Below are 15,084 nucleotides of genomic sequence, written 5' to 3'. Positions count from 1 at the left end.
TCTCGCTATTTGAGTTAGTAGAGTTCTCTACCATTTATGAACATGTGTATGCCTCTGCAAAGCAGAAACCATAATAACAGCACTAGAAGTTAGACAAGTCATAGCCCCATCATACATTTTCAGCTAGTTTTTCATCTGCTCTGCTTTGTGTAGAATCTGCTACATCTCCTGGGATGAAACTGCAATTTGCCTAGCAAGAACTCAGACTGAGCAGGTGCTCCACAAGCTAGTGGAGCTGCATCTGTGAGCAGTTAAGCAAATGAAACTATCAACATCAGCACTGTTTTGTGAGACCTGCTACATGATACACACATAAAAATCTCAGGCTTTAAAAAAGTTATGCTTTATTTAGACATCTTAAAGCAAGTTCAAGGCAATTACTGATGCAAGCCTTAAACACCAACTTCATCTCAACATTCCATAAAAGATTTCAGTGATTCAGACAAAAAAGTTGCATGAATCATAACAAATCAGGCCAGAGAGATCAGACCCACCTGATGCAGGCCACTAGAGGTAAGATACAAGTGTCAGATGCATAGGGATAAGCTTATGAGTAAGACAAGCATTGTTACAGTTCTCACCAGAATGTTCTCAGCCTCCAATTATTTGTGCCTCACCAATCTTCTGAGCCAAAGGATATATCTTCACACACACAAAAAAGTAAAGGGCTTCCCACCCCCCCCTCGCCCCGAGGTACCTAAAACTTTTCATAGCTACTACATCTTGCAGCAAAGGGTTCCACAGTGTAACTACCTTTTTCAGAACTTTTTGTTTTGCAGCCTGCTACTTTGGAGCCACTGTTTCTACCAAAATAAAAACTAGGCATGATAGCTTGAAAATCAGCAGGTCCCTGCTTAACTTCTCCAGATTGTTCATAATTTCAGAATCTTCTGCTAAGTTCTTTCTCCTTCAGGAAGGTAATTTCACACTTACATTCTTCTTCTGAGGAGGCTCGGGGGCAGGGGCAGGGGAAACAGCAATGCACATAGCATTGCAAATGTAGACTTGCAGCGTACTTGAGCAGTGGCGTAACAGCATTTTTCTTTTCCCAGAATTCACCAGCTTTCAACTACTGTACAAGGAAATTATTTTAACAGAACCTCAAAATTCCCTAAAAATATCAAAGCTTAGGGGCAATCCAGCTCACAGCCCATACTAGGTCTACATTAAATTCGGATTTCCAAAGTCTAACATTCATCCACAAACAATTTTACTTGCTATGACTCAACTTATTCCAGGAACATGAAGTACTTCTGCATGTTTTCAGGTGGTCTTCACTTCTTGTGCCATGAGTAGTACAACTGAACTCTTCTTGCTATTCATTGCTTGTTCTGTTCAGTATAACCACAGGCAATTAAGAAAAAGTTCCAGCACAAAACACAATGGGACTTAACTCTGAAAAGTTATCATTTATTCATACAGGAACTTTCCTTAAAAAATTCCAGAGTGAATAAACAACCAGCACCATTCCATGGAAGCCTGCTTTATGAACCTTTCACAATGACATACACAAACTCCTTTTGAAAAATTAAAACAAGTAATACTTATTTGGGATAAAGTCTTCTCCAAATCAGACTCCCTCAAATCACTGACAAGTGTGAAGCATGATTTCCCCTTATGACAGTCTTACTGACTCTTGCCATGTGTCTATTTTCTATCCTCCACAATTCTGTCATTTGAGTAGTCTGCAGCTGGCCAGGCATCCTCACCACCTCTTTTGAAAGTCAGTGTCAAGGAAACAGCATACACTCTTCCTATGCTGCCCCTCCTTAGCAGCACAAGGAACAACCACACCACAAATCAGTCTTATTAGTTACACCAGAGGATTTTTACTGACAGCTCCATACTCCTATCTTTAAAGCAAGGGATCTTTAACAAGGACTTCAAACATCCACTACTCCAGTACTGGATTACAAAGGCTACCTCATCTATGTTATTAATCTCATTTGGGAGGCATTAATTAGCATAGCATCACACCTTCCCAATCATTGAGTTTAATAGTTTAGTAACTCCCCTCATTACTAGGAGACTGACTATTTGCATGCTTATAATCCATTACTATGTCATTAAATAAAATGAAAAAACTTCTAGAATTTTATGAATAGGAATTGATTTAGTTAACTCCTACAAACGCATATTTACCTTTTATCAAAGAAGAAATCTCTTAAGATTACTGCAGAAGTGAGGGAACAAAAAGGACACTACAGAGAAGTTGCACAACTCCTCAGAGATAGGGCACTTTAGATAATTTCTAAGATTTCCTCACCAAAAAAAAGAAGATACATGCCTGAATGAGCTAAGCAGCAACAAGTCACTACTACAAAGGGGTATACTTGCAGACTTTTTGTGTTTAGTTACTTTAAGTCAAACAAGAGTAAATGGCTAAACTGGTCTCAGGGAGAGTAATGCCTTGTATCTAAAAAGGTACTAGGACTTAGTTCCCTCATAACAGGATGAAACATTCACAGGCTAACCCTTCCTCAAGGGAAACACATTTACAATTATAGCAGCAAATCTTATTTTATGAAACAACAATATATGGAATTCACTAAGAAATCAAAGGATTAATTATTTACAGGCATGATACTATCCACAGTTATATTAGGCATGAAACAAACAGCAGACAATACCTTACACTATGTGATACTGGGCAGACACCAATAGCTATTACAAGACACAAAGCATTTCTTAAAAACAAAAACTATTTGGCAAGTAAGCCATGAAAGTATGACAACAACCCCATGGCTTTCCTCTAGAGCACTCATAAGGACTACTACCATGCCCTGTCCATACAGAGCTGACTTGCTTCTACAAAGCCAAAGTTTAAAACTAATTTTAAGATGAGACAGTGTATAATCTGGGTTCTCAGGTGGAGGCAAGGGGGAAATCAAAGCTGCTTAAACTGAAACATACTCTGAAAGCAAGCTTACAACTCTCTTTTAAATACACAAAATAAAAGACCTGTCTAAGCTTACTAGAAGTAAACATCAAATGCACATTACCAAACTTCAATGTTAACAAGAAGCATTTTTAAGTTACCACATGTACATGTTTATTTTAGATTGCATCTGTCCCATTCACTGAAAAAGTCACATGAGCTGAAGACTGATTTCAAGTGGCAAGAAACACACCAGCATTCCTGTATTAATTCTTCTTTATGGATGCCTTTCTCTCTTTCCATAAATGGGGAGCCAGGAAGCTTTCAAACACTTCCTCCATGCCTTCTGAGAGACTGACAAGTGAAAGAGAAGAGTCTGAAGTTGCTCAGCCCCTCCTTCCCAAGCAACATCACACCTGTAAGCACCATCAGAGCTTCCAAGGGAAGAGCACCAGTCTGAGAAAAAGCCCCTGTAGAAGTAAGGCTTAAGAAAACACAACAGACCTGGAAGTCAGGACAGCGAGAGAAATGAGCTCTAGCACTATCCTTACAGTAGTAGTGAGAAACTAGAACTATTACTTATGCTGCAATTGCTATTAGTTCCCTAATCACATTGCAGCTAGTTTTAAGTCAGCTTGTTAAAGCACTGCCAAGCATGCAGGCACACAAATCAATGTGGCTCAAAGACTATTTACTCAGCTTTTTGAGCAGACTTCACAGCTTACACTGAACTCCATGAGGCCACACTAGTTTGGGCAGCTCTGTAAGCTTCGTTTGCTGTTATGTGGGCATCTTGTTCAGACTGTTGATAAGCTGTCTCACATGTTACATATACACACACCAAGTCACTCACTCCTAAGTAATTCTCATGATATCCAAATGAGTTTCCCATTTCATAACTGCTAATTCTCCGCAGAGGGTTTGTAAAAATACTGAGTCTTAATATATGAGCACAGTCTCCTTGCATCTGTTCCAAGTGATTAAATCACTACATGCTTGTAAGGTCTTATTATACAGCCTCCCACATAATCCCCCCCAATTTTTAAAATGCCCATAGCATCCCTAGTAATTTCAAGTATTCTGGCAGTGCCAAAGTAGGCAAAAGCTGCTTCAATCAAAATGCCTTTAGCACTAAAGCTATACTACTACACCAAAATACTCTGAAACATGTTTACGTAGTACAAATAGAACCCTTCAGTTGCTTGACATTAGTACTCCAGAAAGAGTGCACCATGAAAAAGTCAAAGCTATCTAGAAAAAGCAGTAAGAAATTAAGTTTCAAGAAGTATCAATATGAAGTGACCAGCCAACAAGTAAAAGTTTGTGATTAACACTTTAGGAACTGTGACTAGCCACTACACAGCACCAGTTAAACTTTCAGAAGGCTTTAGAAAGCAAGTACATTTCCATATCAGCTTCACTGAAGTTTTATGCACCTCTTTTTTCCTTGCCTAAGCACTTACATTTTGTCCACTCCTTAATAAAAAAAAAAGTGTCTAAAATATGATGTCTAGAAAAGCTCTTCTATATTTCAGTTGAAAAAACTTCAGAAGTGACTGCTACTGTGAACTTGTTTGCTACTAGTAAGAATCATCACTTAACTGTTCTAATATTAGTCATTTATTTTTAGCAGAGAGAAAGAGGAGTGCTAGAATGACTTACTAAGATGCATACCATAAGCATGCAGTAAGCAACAAATCACCATTAATAACCATTAAGTCTTTTAAAATCTGCGTATTACCCAAAGCAGGTAAAAGAAAACAGCTCTGAAGCACCTGCTGAAATGCACCAGCAACACACAAATGTCTGTTTTGAGCTCAGTTTCCTGAAGCCAAAATACTCACCTCTCAAAAACAAAGTCATTGAAACTAGCCTAATAAATTCCGATTAACTGAAGAAATTTGTGCCTGCCAACAGATTATCATTGTGCTGCACAGACCTCCTCTGCCTGCGGACTAGCAAACTGGTACAAAACGTCTCAACTTTGTTGAGGCTGGAACCCCATCACTATGGACTGAAAAGTTAATGAAAAAGGGGAGTCTGGTGTTTTGTTGTGGGTTGTGGTTTTTTTCAGGGGGTGGGGGGGTGGGTGTGGGTGTGCTTTTTTCTTTCCATAAAGAATTAGCATTTTAAAATATACAGTGATGGAGTAGAAACTTAAAGTGAGCACTTTCTTTAAAGTTACCTCACAAACACTAAATGTCCTTTGCACCATTAAGTCTCAAAGAACTGAAGTAGCCCAAGATAATAATTGAGTCAAGTAGCCCAGCACCTGAAGTTGAGACAAGTTTTCCAAAGGACGTAGAGAGTCAGGATACTCTAACCCACCAGATGTCCTCAACTACACTTAAGATTGCTCTGTGAACTAGCTTTAACCTAGTCCCTATACTAAAACTGACGTTCTTACTGAAAATTAAGTACCTATGGAGATCAACATAGCAACACCAAACCCCTGCTACGCTTGCACCGTGCTTCGAGCTCTTCTTCCACCCTCCCGAGCGCCGTGACAGGGGCAGGAGGCGACTGCGGTGAGCAGCACACCAACCCCTACCCCAGACCCCCAGCCTACGGCAGGCGGGGTGGGATGACGGCTCCCCCCAGGCCGCCGTTTCCAGCCGCCCGCAAGACGGCTCAGGGCGCGGTAACGGCCCGCCTCCGCCGGCAGGGCCGCCGCCCGCTTGCGGCGGGAGGGACGGGGAGGACGGAGCGGCGGCGGCGCGCTGCCGAGCCCCGCAGCCGGAGCTCGCCCCGGAGTTACCGTCGCGGGCGGGGAGGAAGGAGAACCGCGGCCCCCAGAGGAGCTGCCAACGGGTGGCTGGCTCCCTCCCTCCTTCCCGCCCTCGCCCGGCCGGGGGCGACACCAACCCTTCCCGGCCCCCCACACGAGCGAGGGGGGCTCGCCCGGCCTGCTCGGCGGGCCCCAGACAAAGAAAGGAAACGGGGACGAACCGGGACGAGCAGGCGGCGGCAGCCCCGGCTCCCCGCGGGCGAGCGCGGCCGCCGCATCCTTTTTCGTTCAGCCGGAGCCAACTCCGGCAGCGGGCGAAGTAACCCGCGCCGCGGGTCGGAGGGCACCGAGCAAGGCCGGTGTGCGAGAAGAAAGAGGAGGAAGAAGCGGCGGCGGAAGGGAGAGAGGAGCGGGGCCGGTGGCTCACCAGGATCCGCTTGAAGAGGTTGCTCTCCTTGGGCGGCAGCGGCACGGACGGCATGGTGCGGGCGGCCCCAGGGCAGGCACGGCGGGAGGGAGGGAGGGAGGGAGGGAAGGAGGAAGGGAGGCTGGCGGGGGTGGGGGCGGCCCGGGAGAGGCGGCCGGGCGGCTGTCGGTACGAGGGAGGGGAGGAGCGGGGGGGGGGGGGAAAGGAGGGAAGGAAAACCCCGAACTCTGCGGGGCGGCGGCGGCGCGACTCCTGCCCGAGCGGCGGCGGCGACTCTTTAACTCATTGGCCTGCACCGCCCTCCCCGCCGGCTCCCCTCAGACGCTGCGCGCGAGCGCGGCCCCTCTGCGCAGCTGCCGGGGAGGCCTCGCCGCCCGGCTGACGCTGCAAAATGGCAGCCGGGGTCCCCTCCGCGCAGGCGCACCGCCGCCTGGCGGCCCCCCGCTGCTTCCCCCCTCCACCCCCCCGCTCCGCGTCGACTCGAGTCGAGTCGGGGCGTGAGGGGGATCTTCCGCGGCGCCTCGCCGCTTGTCCCCTCTCCCCGCCCGGCCTGAGGGGAGGCTTCCTTGTGTGGGGGTTGTAGCTCTCCCCTCTCGGCGGCCCCGAGGGGAGTTACCTGCCGTGAGCGAGGCCGGCGGCCCTGAGGAGGGGAGCCCTCGGCAACGCCCCGACGGGAGGAGGGGGAAGGGGCCTCCCACCCGCGGGGGTCTTGAACAAATAATAGCTCCCGCTGGCCCAAGGGCCGAGTCACGGCTGTTTCCAAGGCGAGGGCTGTGGAAACGGGGCGCGGAGGGTTTTGCAGCGTTTGGCCTCTCCCGGCCGTGGCTGGGAGGGCAGAAAGTCTCCTTTGTGTGCGCTGGGTGTCCTGCTTCTCTGCCCCTAGTAACCTAGTTTTGGTGGCCGCCATCCCAACAGCTCCTCAAACTGATACTTTGGAGAGCCAGGCCGCCTGAAAGCCTGGGAGGTGGTGTTGGAAGAGAGCGGAGTCTCTGTGAACTGCAGAGCTTTGAGAGGCTGCCTGCTTGCTGTGCCCTGGCTGGCATTTAAGGAAACAACAGCAAACGTAGCAGTCTGACTTTTAGCAAGCGGGGACGTCATCTATTGCATTAATGCATTTTTCGGCAGTTGGTTATGTAAAACTTCCCAGCACTATCGTGCATGCTTAGAACAGTAAGCGTTTATTCATGGCTTGGCTCCTTCGCCAAAGGAGGTTTAAGGTCTTTTGAAAATAAACTTTTCTAATTGTTATTCCCAGAAATTGTTCTTAAATGAATCTTTGCAAAAATTTAAAAAACGAACAAAAAAAACCCCAACCAGAAGCAATAAAACCACATGGCCTGGGGCATTTACTTAGAAGGAAAACTGGTTAAACTGTCAAGGTTACAACCAATTAAAAAGACCATCTTACATGGAAAAAAATTAGGCAGCTTCAATTAGAATCTCTGTTTATGTAATTACTCTTTAAAAATATTAATTATATTTTGGTATGTTTTAAAAGGATATTAATTTTGTAATAATATGGTTATCCACCTACCGTCCCAGATGATGAACATGATAGATACCCACAGTAAAGCAAGTGTGTGGAAAACAGTATATAACAAGAGCCAATTAGAAAAGCTGTGTATTTAACGTATTTTATTTGGTTACACATAAAGTAGGTGACTATGTGACTGCGACTGAGGATCCCAAGCAGCATGTCTTTGGCTGGTCACAAGCCTTGCTGAAGCTGGTGGACATGATAGCTGCTTTCCTTTCAGGCTAAAGGAGGGAACACGAGAGTGGACAATTTTTTGGAAGAGAGTAACCTGGATGACAGCCTAACTTGGGGACTACTAATTAGAAAAAACAATGTGGTAGGCTTAGAAAGCCTGAGATGAAAATAGCAAAGGCGAGGAGAATATTAAAGAAGTACAGTGTGTGTTTTCCTACTTCTTCTTAGCTGAGCATCAGTTTATGGCCACTGTTTTTGTGGATGGTGGTAGTTTTTGGTGTTGTTTTGTTAATCTGTTTAGATGTATGGTCTGTAATAAGTTTCTTTGTAGAAGGAATATCTTTATTGTGTTTATTTCTCACTTTTTTGTTCCGGCATGCTTCTAATGATGCCAGTCACCCAGATCACTGATAGGAGTATGTGTATTTTCCACATGCTTTACCCAATTCGCTGTTGTTTCTGCTATATGGTGTAGTACTGCTGTATTCGGTATCTGATTTTTTTCAAAGCAGGAGTACTGTTGACAAGGATGGCCAACTTGACTTTGCCCTGGGGCATGATTTTCAGAGCCTGTTTGTACCACAACATGTATTTAGCACTTTTTATAACTACCTGAAGCCTTGACTTTATGAACTCCAGTTTTCTGTCTTAGCAAAAGGCATGTTATGCCTCCAGTTGGGTTGAGTGATAAACAGATGCATCTCCGAGATAGTCAGGCAAATATTGTGCTAGGTGGACCGTTGCTCTGAAGCAATAAGGCTGGTCTTGGCAGCTAAAGGTCTCTGTTTCCTGCTAGTCCAAATACTGGAAAGAATGCTGTCTGAAAATAAACAAATCACAAATAAGAGACAGGGGTTCAATTTGCATTTAGACATGTGTCTGTATTAAAAATCTCTGTTAAAAGCAGCAAGAAAAGGAAAGCAAGGAGGCAATAAAAGAAACGTTTGTAGACTAGCTGGGAGAGAATAAACAAAGAAAGGAGCTTTTGGGGGAGGCAGAGCTCTAGTTGAAAGTGAGGTTTGGGAGCGTGGTCAAGAAAACTTCTTGTCATTTAATCCCACTGTGCTGGACAAAACAAAGCTCTTTCTACAGGCTTTGTTAACAAACAGGACTGTATTCAAGACGCGTATGATTCTGTCACCAGTTTTTCCTTCAAACAGAAAGAATTCAGAAGACTTGACAAACTATTTGGGTCAAAAGGGGGGAGCAATATTAAAGTGATACGTACATTATAACAAGCTTGTGATTTTGCCGTGTCTCTCACTTTACTCTGTGACCTGTCAACGTCAGTTGGTATCCGCAGAAGTTGTGGCACGATGCTTGCAGATCGCTAAACCCGGTTAGGGCCCCCTGAGCAAAAAAGGGCCTGCGTGTGGGCAGGGACCTGCCTTCAAGCCAAGCACACTGTAAGGCCTGGAGCCTGGGTTGTCTGATGAGCCATTCTTTGCCTCCAGTTTCTAGAGCAACTGGCAGCTTAGGTTTGCCAGATTTTAAAGTGTAGGACCGCCACGTCTGTGCCGAAGCCCTGAAGCCTCGCTGTGCTTCTGCTGTCACTCTTCCCTTCTGCACCCGACGTCCCTGTGGGCTGCCGTGGTGGCTGAGGAAGGCAGTGGCACCCTGCCCCAAGCAGCCTCCATCCCGAAACCTGTTTTCCTCACCAGCTCCATGGGCAGCTGCTTTGGCCACAGAGATTTTAAGGCATCAAAGCAAACTCTGAGGGAGGTAGAAGCACAGATGGCAATGGGATTTCCCATCCTTCTTACTCAATTCGCATATTGCACTGTAAAAGCATACAGTAAATATGGGGAAAGAATGTATCTTATATATTTTGAATACGAGATGCATGGACTAGGTCCTGTGGTTGATGGTATATCTGGCAACCCTGATGACAGTACAGAGTCCAGCCCTTGTCTTGGCCATGTGGTCCCTGCGTGGTCTGCTGCCTGGTAGGGAGGCTGAGAATTTGTTAACAGTCTCTATTTTCACACTTGGAGTTAAGTTAAAGAACTCACCACCAAGGCATAATAAAAACTGAAGCATGATTGCTTTTAAACAGAGGATTTAATGTAAGAACCATTACTGGCTGGAGTAGAAGCTGATTTAATTTTCCTTGGGCTATCCTCTTCTAAAATAAATTTTTACGTGCATGGTCTGCTTACAGTTTTCATGTTCTTATTAGCTTCCCGGTTGTCCTCCCCTAGATCACCTTCCCAAGATTGTAAACATCAGATTGCATATTTAGAGTCCCAATGCAAGGATAATTTTATTACTTGCTTTCACTGAGGTCTAAGTCATAGTGGAAGAAGAGTGAAGCGTGGTGGGGACGGCATCTGGACGATGGTGTCTCTCACGGCGCAGCACAGCAGGCTCGGGCCCGGGGAAGCGCCTCTGAGGTTTCAGGGTGCTGTTTGCTGTGGCCCCTTTGTAGACTGGAACAGCTCTGGGGTGGGTGCTAGTCTCTGCAAGAGCCTTTTAATCCGTCCGCCTTGTCTTCTGTCCCAGGGGATGGAGCAGAGCCAGAATCAGTCCTCAGATCGAAACAAGCGGTTAGTTGTCATTCATGTGCTGATGAGGTTTGATCCAAATCCTCCCAATCCATCGGTCAGGTTTTCAGTCTCTTGGAATATTTACCTCACCAAACCCCGCTGATGTTATATGTGCCAAATACCAAATTCTTACCTTTTTAAAATCCTGTTGAATTACAGTAGCTGGGAAGAAAGAAACTCTGAACACAGTGGGTTTTAAAGCATTTACAGCAGAGCTGGACTTGTTCAAATATGAAAAAGGTTAGGAAAGTTACCAAAATAAAGCAAACTTCAGAAGAAAGAATGACTTTTCAGTGCAAGTGGTTCAGCTAAGGGAAACATAAAACAGTTTCAAGCAGCAAAATTTTTCATCTTAGGTCTGAATACATTTCCCTCCTATAGCATACATAGCAAAGAATAAGTAAATTGGCTTTTTGGGTGATTATAGGTATAAAAAATCAATGTTACTTAAGTCTTTTAAAAATGCAAATATAATTAGGAATGTAGTTGTATAATCTGTTTAATATTATCTAGTCAAATGTGCATATACATAGTATGTTTTAAACCATACCTTATTAGGAAGCTGCATCCTATTAGCTTAATGATAATCTGAATGGTTATGTTTATTAATATTTTATAACTGATGTTTGTCTTTAATAGCATAGTAATAATTCATTTTAAATATAATTGAATAGTGAGCTTTGACATAAAGTAGAACTTAATCTTGTTTTATGCAAACTTCTCCGAAATTAACCTTTGAATAACCAGATTTGAAATGACATGTATTTTCAGCCCATGTTTTGGGAAAATACATGGAAAAGTGTATGCACCATAATAGCTTAGAAGTTGGAAACAGAAGTGAATATTCCCATTTGTTGTTACTCTTGCCATTTCTCCCGAAGCGTTGCTGAAGTCAGAGTGTGTAACTGTGCAGCCGTGAGGAAGACACCGAAAATGAAGACCTATTTTTAAGGTCACGTTCCCCATTTTTTATTTCGGGGCTTGTGTTTCACAAAGTAAAGCAAAGTCTGCCTGCACTGATAGCGTTGCCCAAGCGATGCTCGCAGACCTTTGCTGGCGGTAGCCCCGTGCCTGCGCGGGCTGGCCGTGCTGCGCAGGGCTGGCCGGCCACGCGAGCCCCAGCCGAAGCACGCCGGGAGTCGTGTTTTTTAGCAGGCATGCTGGGACTGGGAGTCTTTCCGCTCTACTTCCCGTCTGCCATGGCCTCGTGTTTCGAGGCAGAATCCGTCCGGCGCCGGTGTGTGCGGACGGTGAGTGCCAAAGCTCCTCCATGGGCGATGGGGAGCGGAGACCCTCTCGCCCCTCACGGCCGCCCTCCGCCGCCGCCCGACCTCCGGCTGCTCCTGCCTGCTCCTGCCTGCTCCTGCCTGCTCTGCAGCCCTGCCTTCCCCATCAACCCCTGACCCTTGCAATGGGGAGGGCTGCCAGGGGGACTTCGTGCACGGCTTTCGGGGGGTTTGCTCGGGGTAGCCGTGGTGGGAGGCGGCGGTGGATTAGCAGTGGCCTCGGAGGCACAGCCGTGAGCTGTCCCTGTTACAGCGTGCATTGAAATACGCGCTTCTTCCCTGTAGCTAATTCTTACGTGTCTGAATTAATTTGTATGGACTTAACCTGTTAGAAATTATTTTTAAAACCTGTTAAAGTGGTCACAACATTGATAACTGTTTCTTGTCTGGGAATTATAATTTTTTGTTGTTGTTATATAAGTAACATAAGTAAGTTATATTGTAATAAGACAATTACTTTTGCGTATTAGTTTTGATTTGTGATGTGCATAGGGAAATTTTCTCACATTAATAAGTTATTAAAATGTAGTTTGGAAAGCAGTTATAGGTCATCTACAGCTCACAGCTCTGTAAAAGTTTTTTGTGTGCTTATTTCTGCACAAATGTAACATGGCAACATCTCTGAAAAGGAATATCTTTTTTATTTAACATAGCAAAGTTATTTTGAAATTTCTGACTTCCTTGAAGGCCTGTGTCATGCCATTACTTAGGTTTTTTAGGCACTTAAAACCAAGAATTTTATTTTTGAGAGCTCAGGCATAATTATAGTACAAATCTGTTATTATTTGAGTACATCACTTCTTAACTACACCAGTAAAAATGAGTTTGATGGTTCTGATTAAGATATTTAATTAATTTTAAATAAAATATAACATTAATATTTTAAAATGAGTTAAGGATGGTTAGCACTTGACCAAGCAATGATGGGCCATGCGGGCCCGGCGCAACTCCAGTATCATCAGCAGAATTAGGTCTTTTGGAATTGAGTCTACGCGTGCCCCTGAGCAACGAATCCAGGATTGTAGATGATGAGCCTGATCTGTGCCTTTTGCTGTCTCCCTGGTGAAGGGAACACGTTCCCTCTGCTACAGCCGGTTTTAGTCACTAGAACAATCCATGAGGGGCATCGTTGGCTTTCTGTAAATTAAAGCCCCCCTGAAGTTGCTGCTGTGGGTTCGATAGCACTTGCCAGCTGGGGAATCTGGGGAAGGTGCAGAAGTACAGTAAAGGTCCTTCCCTCCTTCTGTGGGTAGTAAAACAGACATCCAGGCAAGCAAGACGCAGTACTTATGGTTTCACTGCGTATTGCTCTTTCTTCATTGTGGACAAACGGATGAAAGTAAATAGGTGAGGACAATGGGTGAGTTGAGTAGTTAGAATGTCATAGTAATTTGTTAATAAAATGCCTGAAGAGGCACAGAAGGTCTTGCACTGATGAGTAAAAAATAATTGTGTCAGAACACTGAAGTGTATGTTTCAAGGAGATCCTGTTGCAAAAGTTTCATGTTCTCATTTTCGCTGAATCCACTTTTTTGTAAAAATCAGTAGACATGGGATTGTGGTACTGGCAGGGATGTTAAGGAGTGCTTCTTTATTTGTTAAACTTTTTCTGTGTGAGCAGTCCTAGAATACGAATTATTTCAATTTAGTCCTCTTGGTAGACCCTTGCACTCCCATATAAATTTTTAGAGCACAGTAAGAATTCATAGCATAGTTTGCAATGTTGATGATATAAAATGAAGAGGAAAAGATCTTTCCTAGAGCAACAGCGATGCTAAGTGGAGCCTGTGTCCTGCAAAACTGTAGGCCAAGTGTCTCAGAAAAATCCAGGGATTGTATTTCAGAGTACCAGCTTCTTATTCACTTTTTGGATAGAAAATGTTTATAACACTTATATGTAAATATATCATGGGAAGGAGTATGCAGGAGACATAAAGCACTGTGCCCATGTCTTACATAGTACATATATGGGTGAGTAGTTTCTTGCAAGTGTATTGTAGTCCCGTTGATTAATCTGTTGCAAGGTCAGCTCAATGTTACTAATGTCCTCCTGCTAAAGTTATATCTTGTTATGGTAGTGGGTATAATTTTGCACATTAATTCTGCACATTTCATACATTCTCTATATATAATTCTGCACCTCTAGTGTAGATTTTTCTTCTTGGAGCAACATTTTTCTTTCGCCAGTAAGGCATGAAATGGTTGGATTTTTCCAATGAGATGTATGGCAAAATGAAGCTGTTGTCTGTAAAGCCGCATCTACAGTAGCTTTTCCACAGCATAAATAAGCTGTTTGAGGAGGTGAGGGAAGAGACCTTTTCCAACCCTCAGTCAGTATAATGGTGCTGATAAGAATTTCTGGTTTAAACCAGGACTAAAACAGGAACAGTTTTGTGCATGATAGTTGCATTTGTGTTGGTGTAATCAAGAACAGGATTTGGACCTGATACAGTTCTTGTGTTTGTTTGGGTTTGTTTTTTTTTAATAGAATGCTCTCTTTTTCTAGATAATAACAGTGGTCAGTGTACTATCTACTTTTAATTTCAGGTGGTGGAAAAATAAGAAACAAAATGAAAGCTTTCCAAAGTGTCTGTCTTTTTAAGAGTCTGCTTGCCAGTTGCTACTGTCACGGTCAGCTTCACAGCTGTCTTCTCCCTCCTGTTGCAAAGAAGATAGGTTATGTGGTGGGACTGCACAACTGTGGATTTTGGAGGCCAAACTATTTATTGGACACAGCTAGATGCACTCTGTCTTTTAATAGTTGGCATAGGAAAAAACATCAGGATTCTCGAGCATTGTGGAAGCATGAGGCTGTGCAGAAGTATCTGGAGACTCTAAGCAAGGAATACCAGCAGGTTAGCCATCTGTTAAATGCTGACTCAATAAATGACTTTGAGCAAAGAACCCTGCAGAGAAGATGTGCCGATCTGTCCCCCATTGCAGCTGCGTTTCAAGAAATCAAAGAGGCTGAAAAAGAAGTTCAGGAGTTAGAAGCTATGTGCAGAGGTAAGAAGAACACATCTACTTACTTGTTTCAAAACAGTGACTTTGGTTGCGATAAACTTCATTGCCCAGCCTTTGAGAAAAGCTTTTAAATAAGTTAAGCCAGCCCTGGAACACTCTCTGGTCCTGTCTGCCTCTGGGACCTCGTGTGCTGCTAGGGCTTTCTGCGTCCAGCCACATTCTTCCATTTTTCATCTCATCTCCCTTCAGCTTGAGGTCTTAATACAGCCAACTTGGGAGAGTAGGGATCGTCTGGAATCTCAGGGATATCCGACTAGCAGAAACGGTTTGGAAATATTTGTTTTAAGGTTGTTTTTTGATAGAACCAAGAGCAGTGTGAACTGAAGGAAAAAAAATTAGTGAGGCTAATACATTTGATAGATGCAGACTTCACCCGTGTTATTTAAAATGGGATTCCATCTAGCCAGTTCACTGATACTTATTGAGCAAATTACATGAACTTTCATTAGGCCCTGAATTGTCAGTTTCCAATTTAAATGACAAA

The 15,084-nt window shown here is 44.1% G+C and overlaps 2 protein-coding genes across 14 annotated transcripts in view; one reads left to right on the top strand and one right to left on the bottom strand.

The window, feature by feature from the left end:
- NAA16 (N-alpha-acetyltransferase 16, NatA auxiliary subunit) overlaps positions 1-6,412 on the bottom strand; it is a 71,756-nt gene extending 65,344 nt beyond the window's left edge. For 7 of the 8 annotated variants that reach the window (XR_012671489.1, XR_012671494.1, XM_075139149.1 and 4 more), the window contains exon 1: positions 5,828-5,909. Coding sequence is in view for 6 of the 8 variants with exons in the window: in XM_075139149.1 (XP_074995250.1) it covers positions 5,828-5,884 (57 nt within the window). In the remaining 2 variants the exon portion in view is untranslated. Of the gene's footprint in view, positions 1-5,827; positions 5,910-6,033 lie in introns of those variants that run through there. The other variant, XM_075139158.1, reaches the window with a different exon arrangement.
- Positions 5,906-15,084, top strand: part of MTRF1 (mitochondrial translation release factor 1) — a 24,908-nt gene continuing 15,729 nt past the window's right edge. The window contains exons 1-2 of one of the 6 annotated variants that reach the window (XM_075139252.1): positions 5,906-6,088; positions 14,124-14,582. In XM_075139252.1, the coding sequence (XP_074995353.1) occupies positions 14,147-14,582 (436 nt within the window). In that variant the 5' untranslated portion in view covers positions 5,906-6,088; positions 14,124-14,146. Of the gene's footprint in view, positions 6,089-11,409; positions 11,541-14,123; positions 14,583-15,084 lie in introns of those variants that run through there. The other 5 variants (XM_075139262.1, XM_075139273.1, XM_075139289.1 and 2 more) reach the window with 5 other exon arrangements.

This window comes from Calonectris borealis, chromosome 1, assembly GCF_964195595.1.
Source record: "Calonectris borealis chromosome 1, bCalBor7.hap1.2, whole genome shotgun sequence".
In the NCBI taxonomy this organism is placed as follows: Eukaryota; Metazoa; Chordata; class Aves; order Procellariiformes; family Procellariidae; genus Calonectris; species Calonectris borealis.
This window is presented reverse-complemented; position numbering and strand designations above follow the sequence as displayed.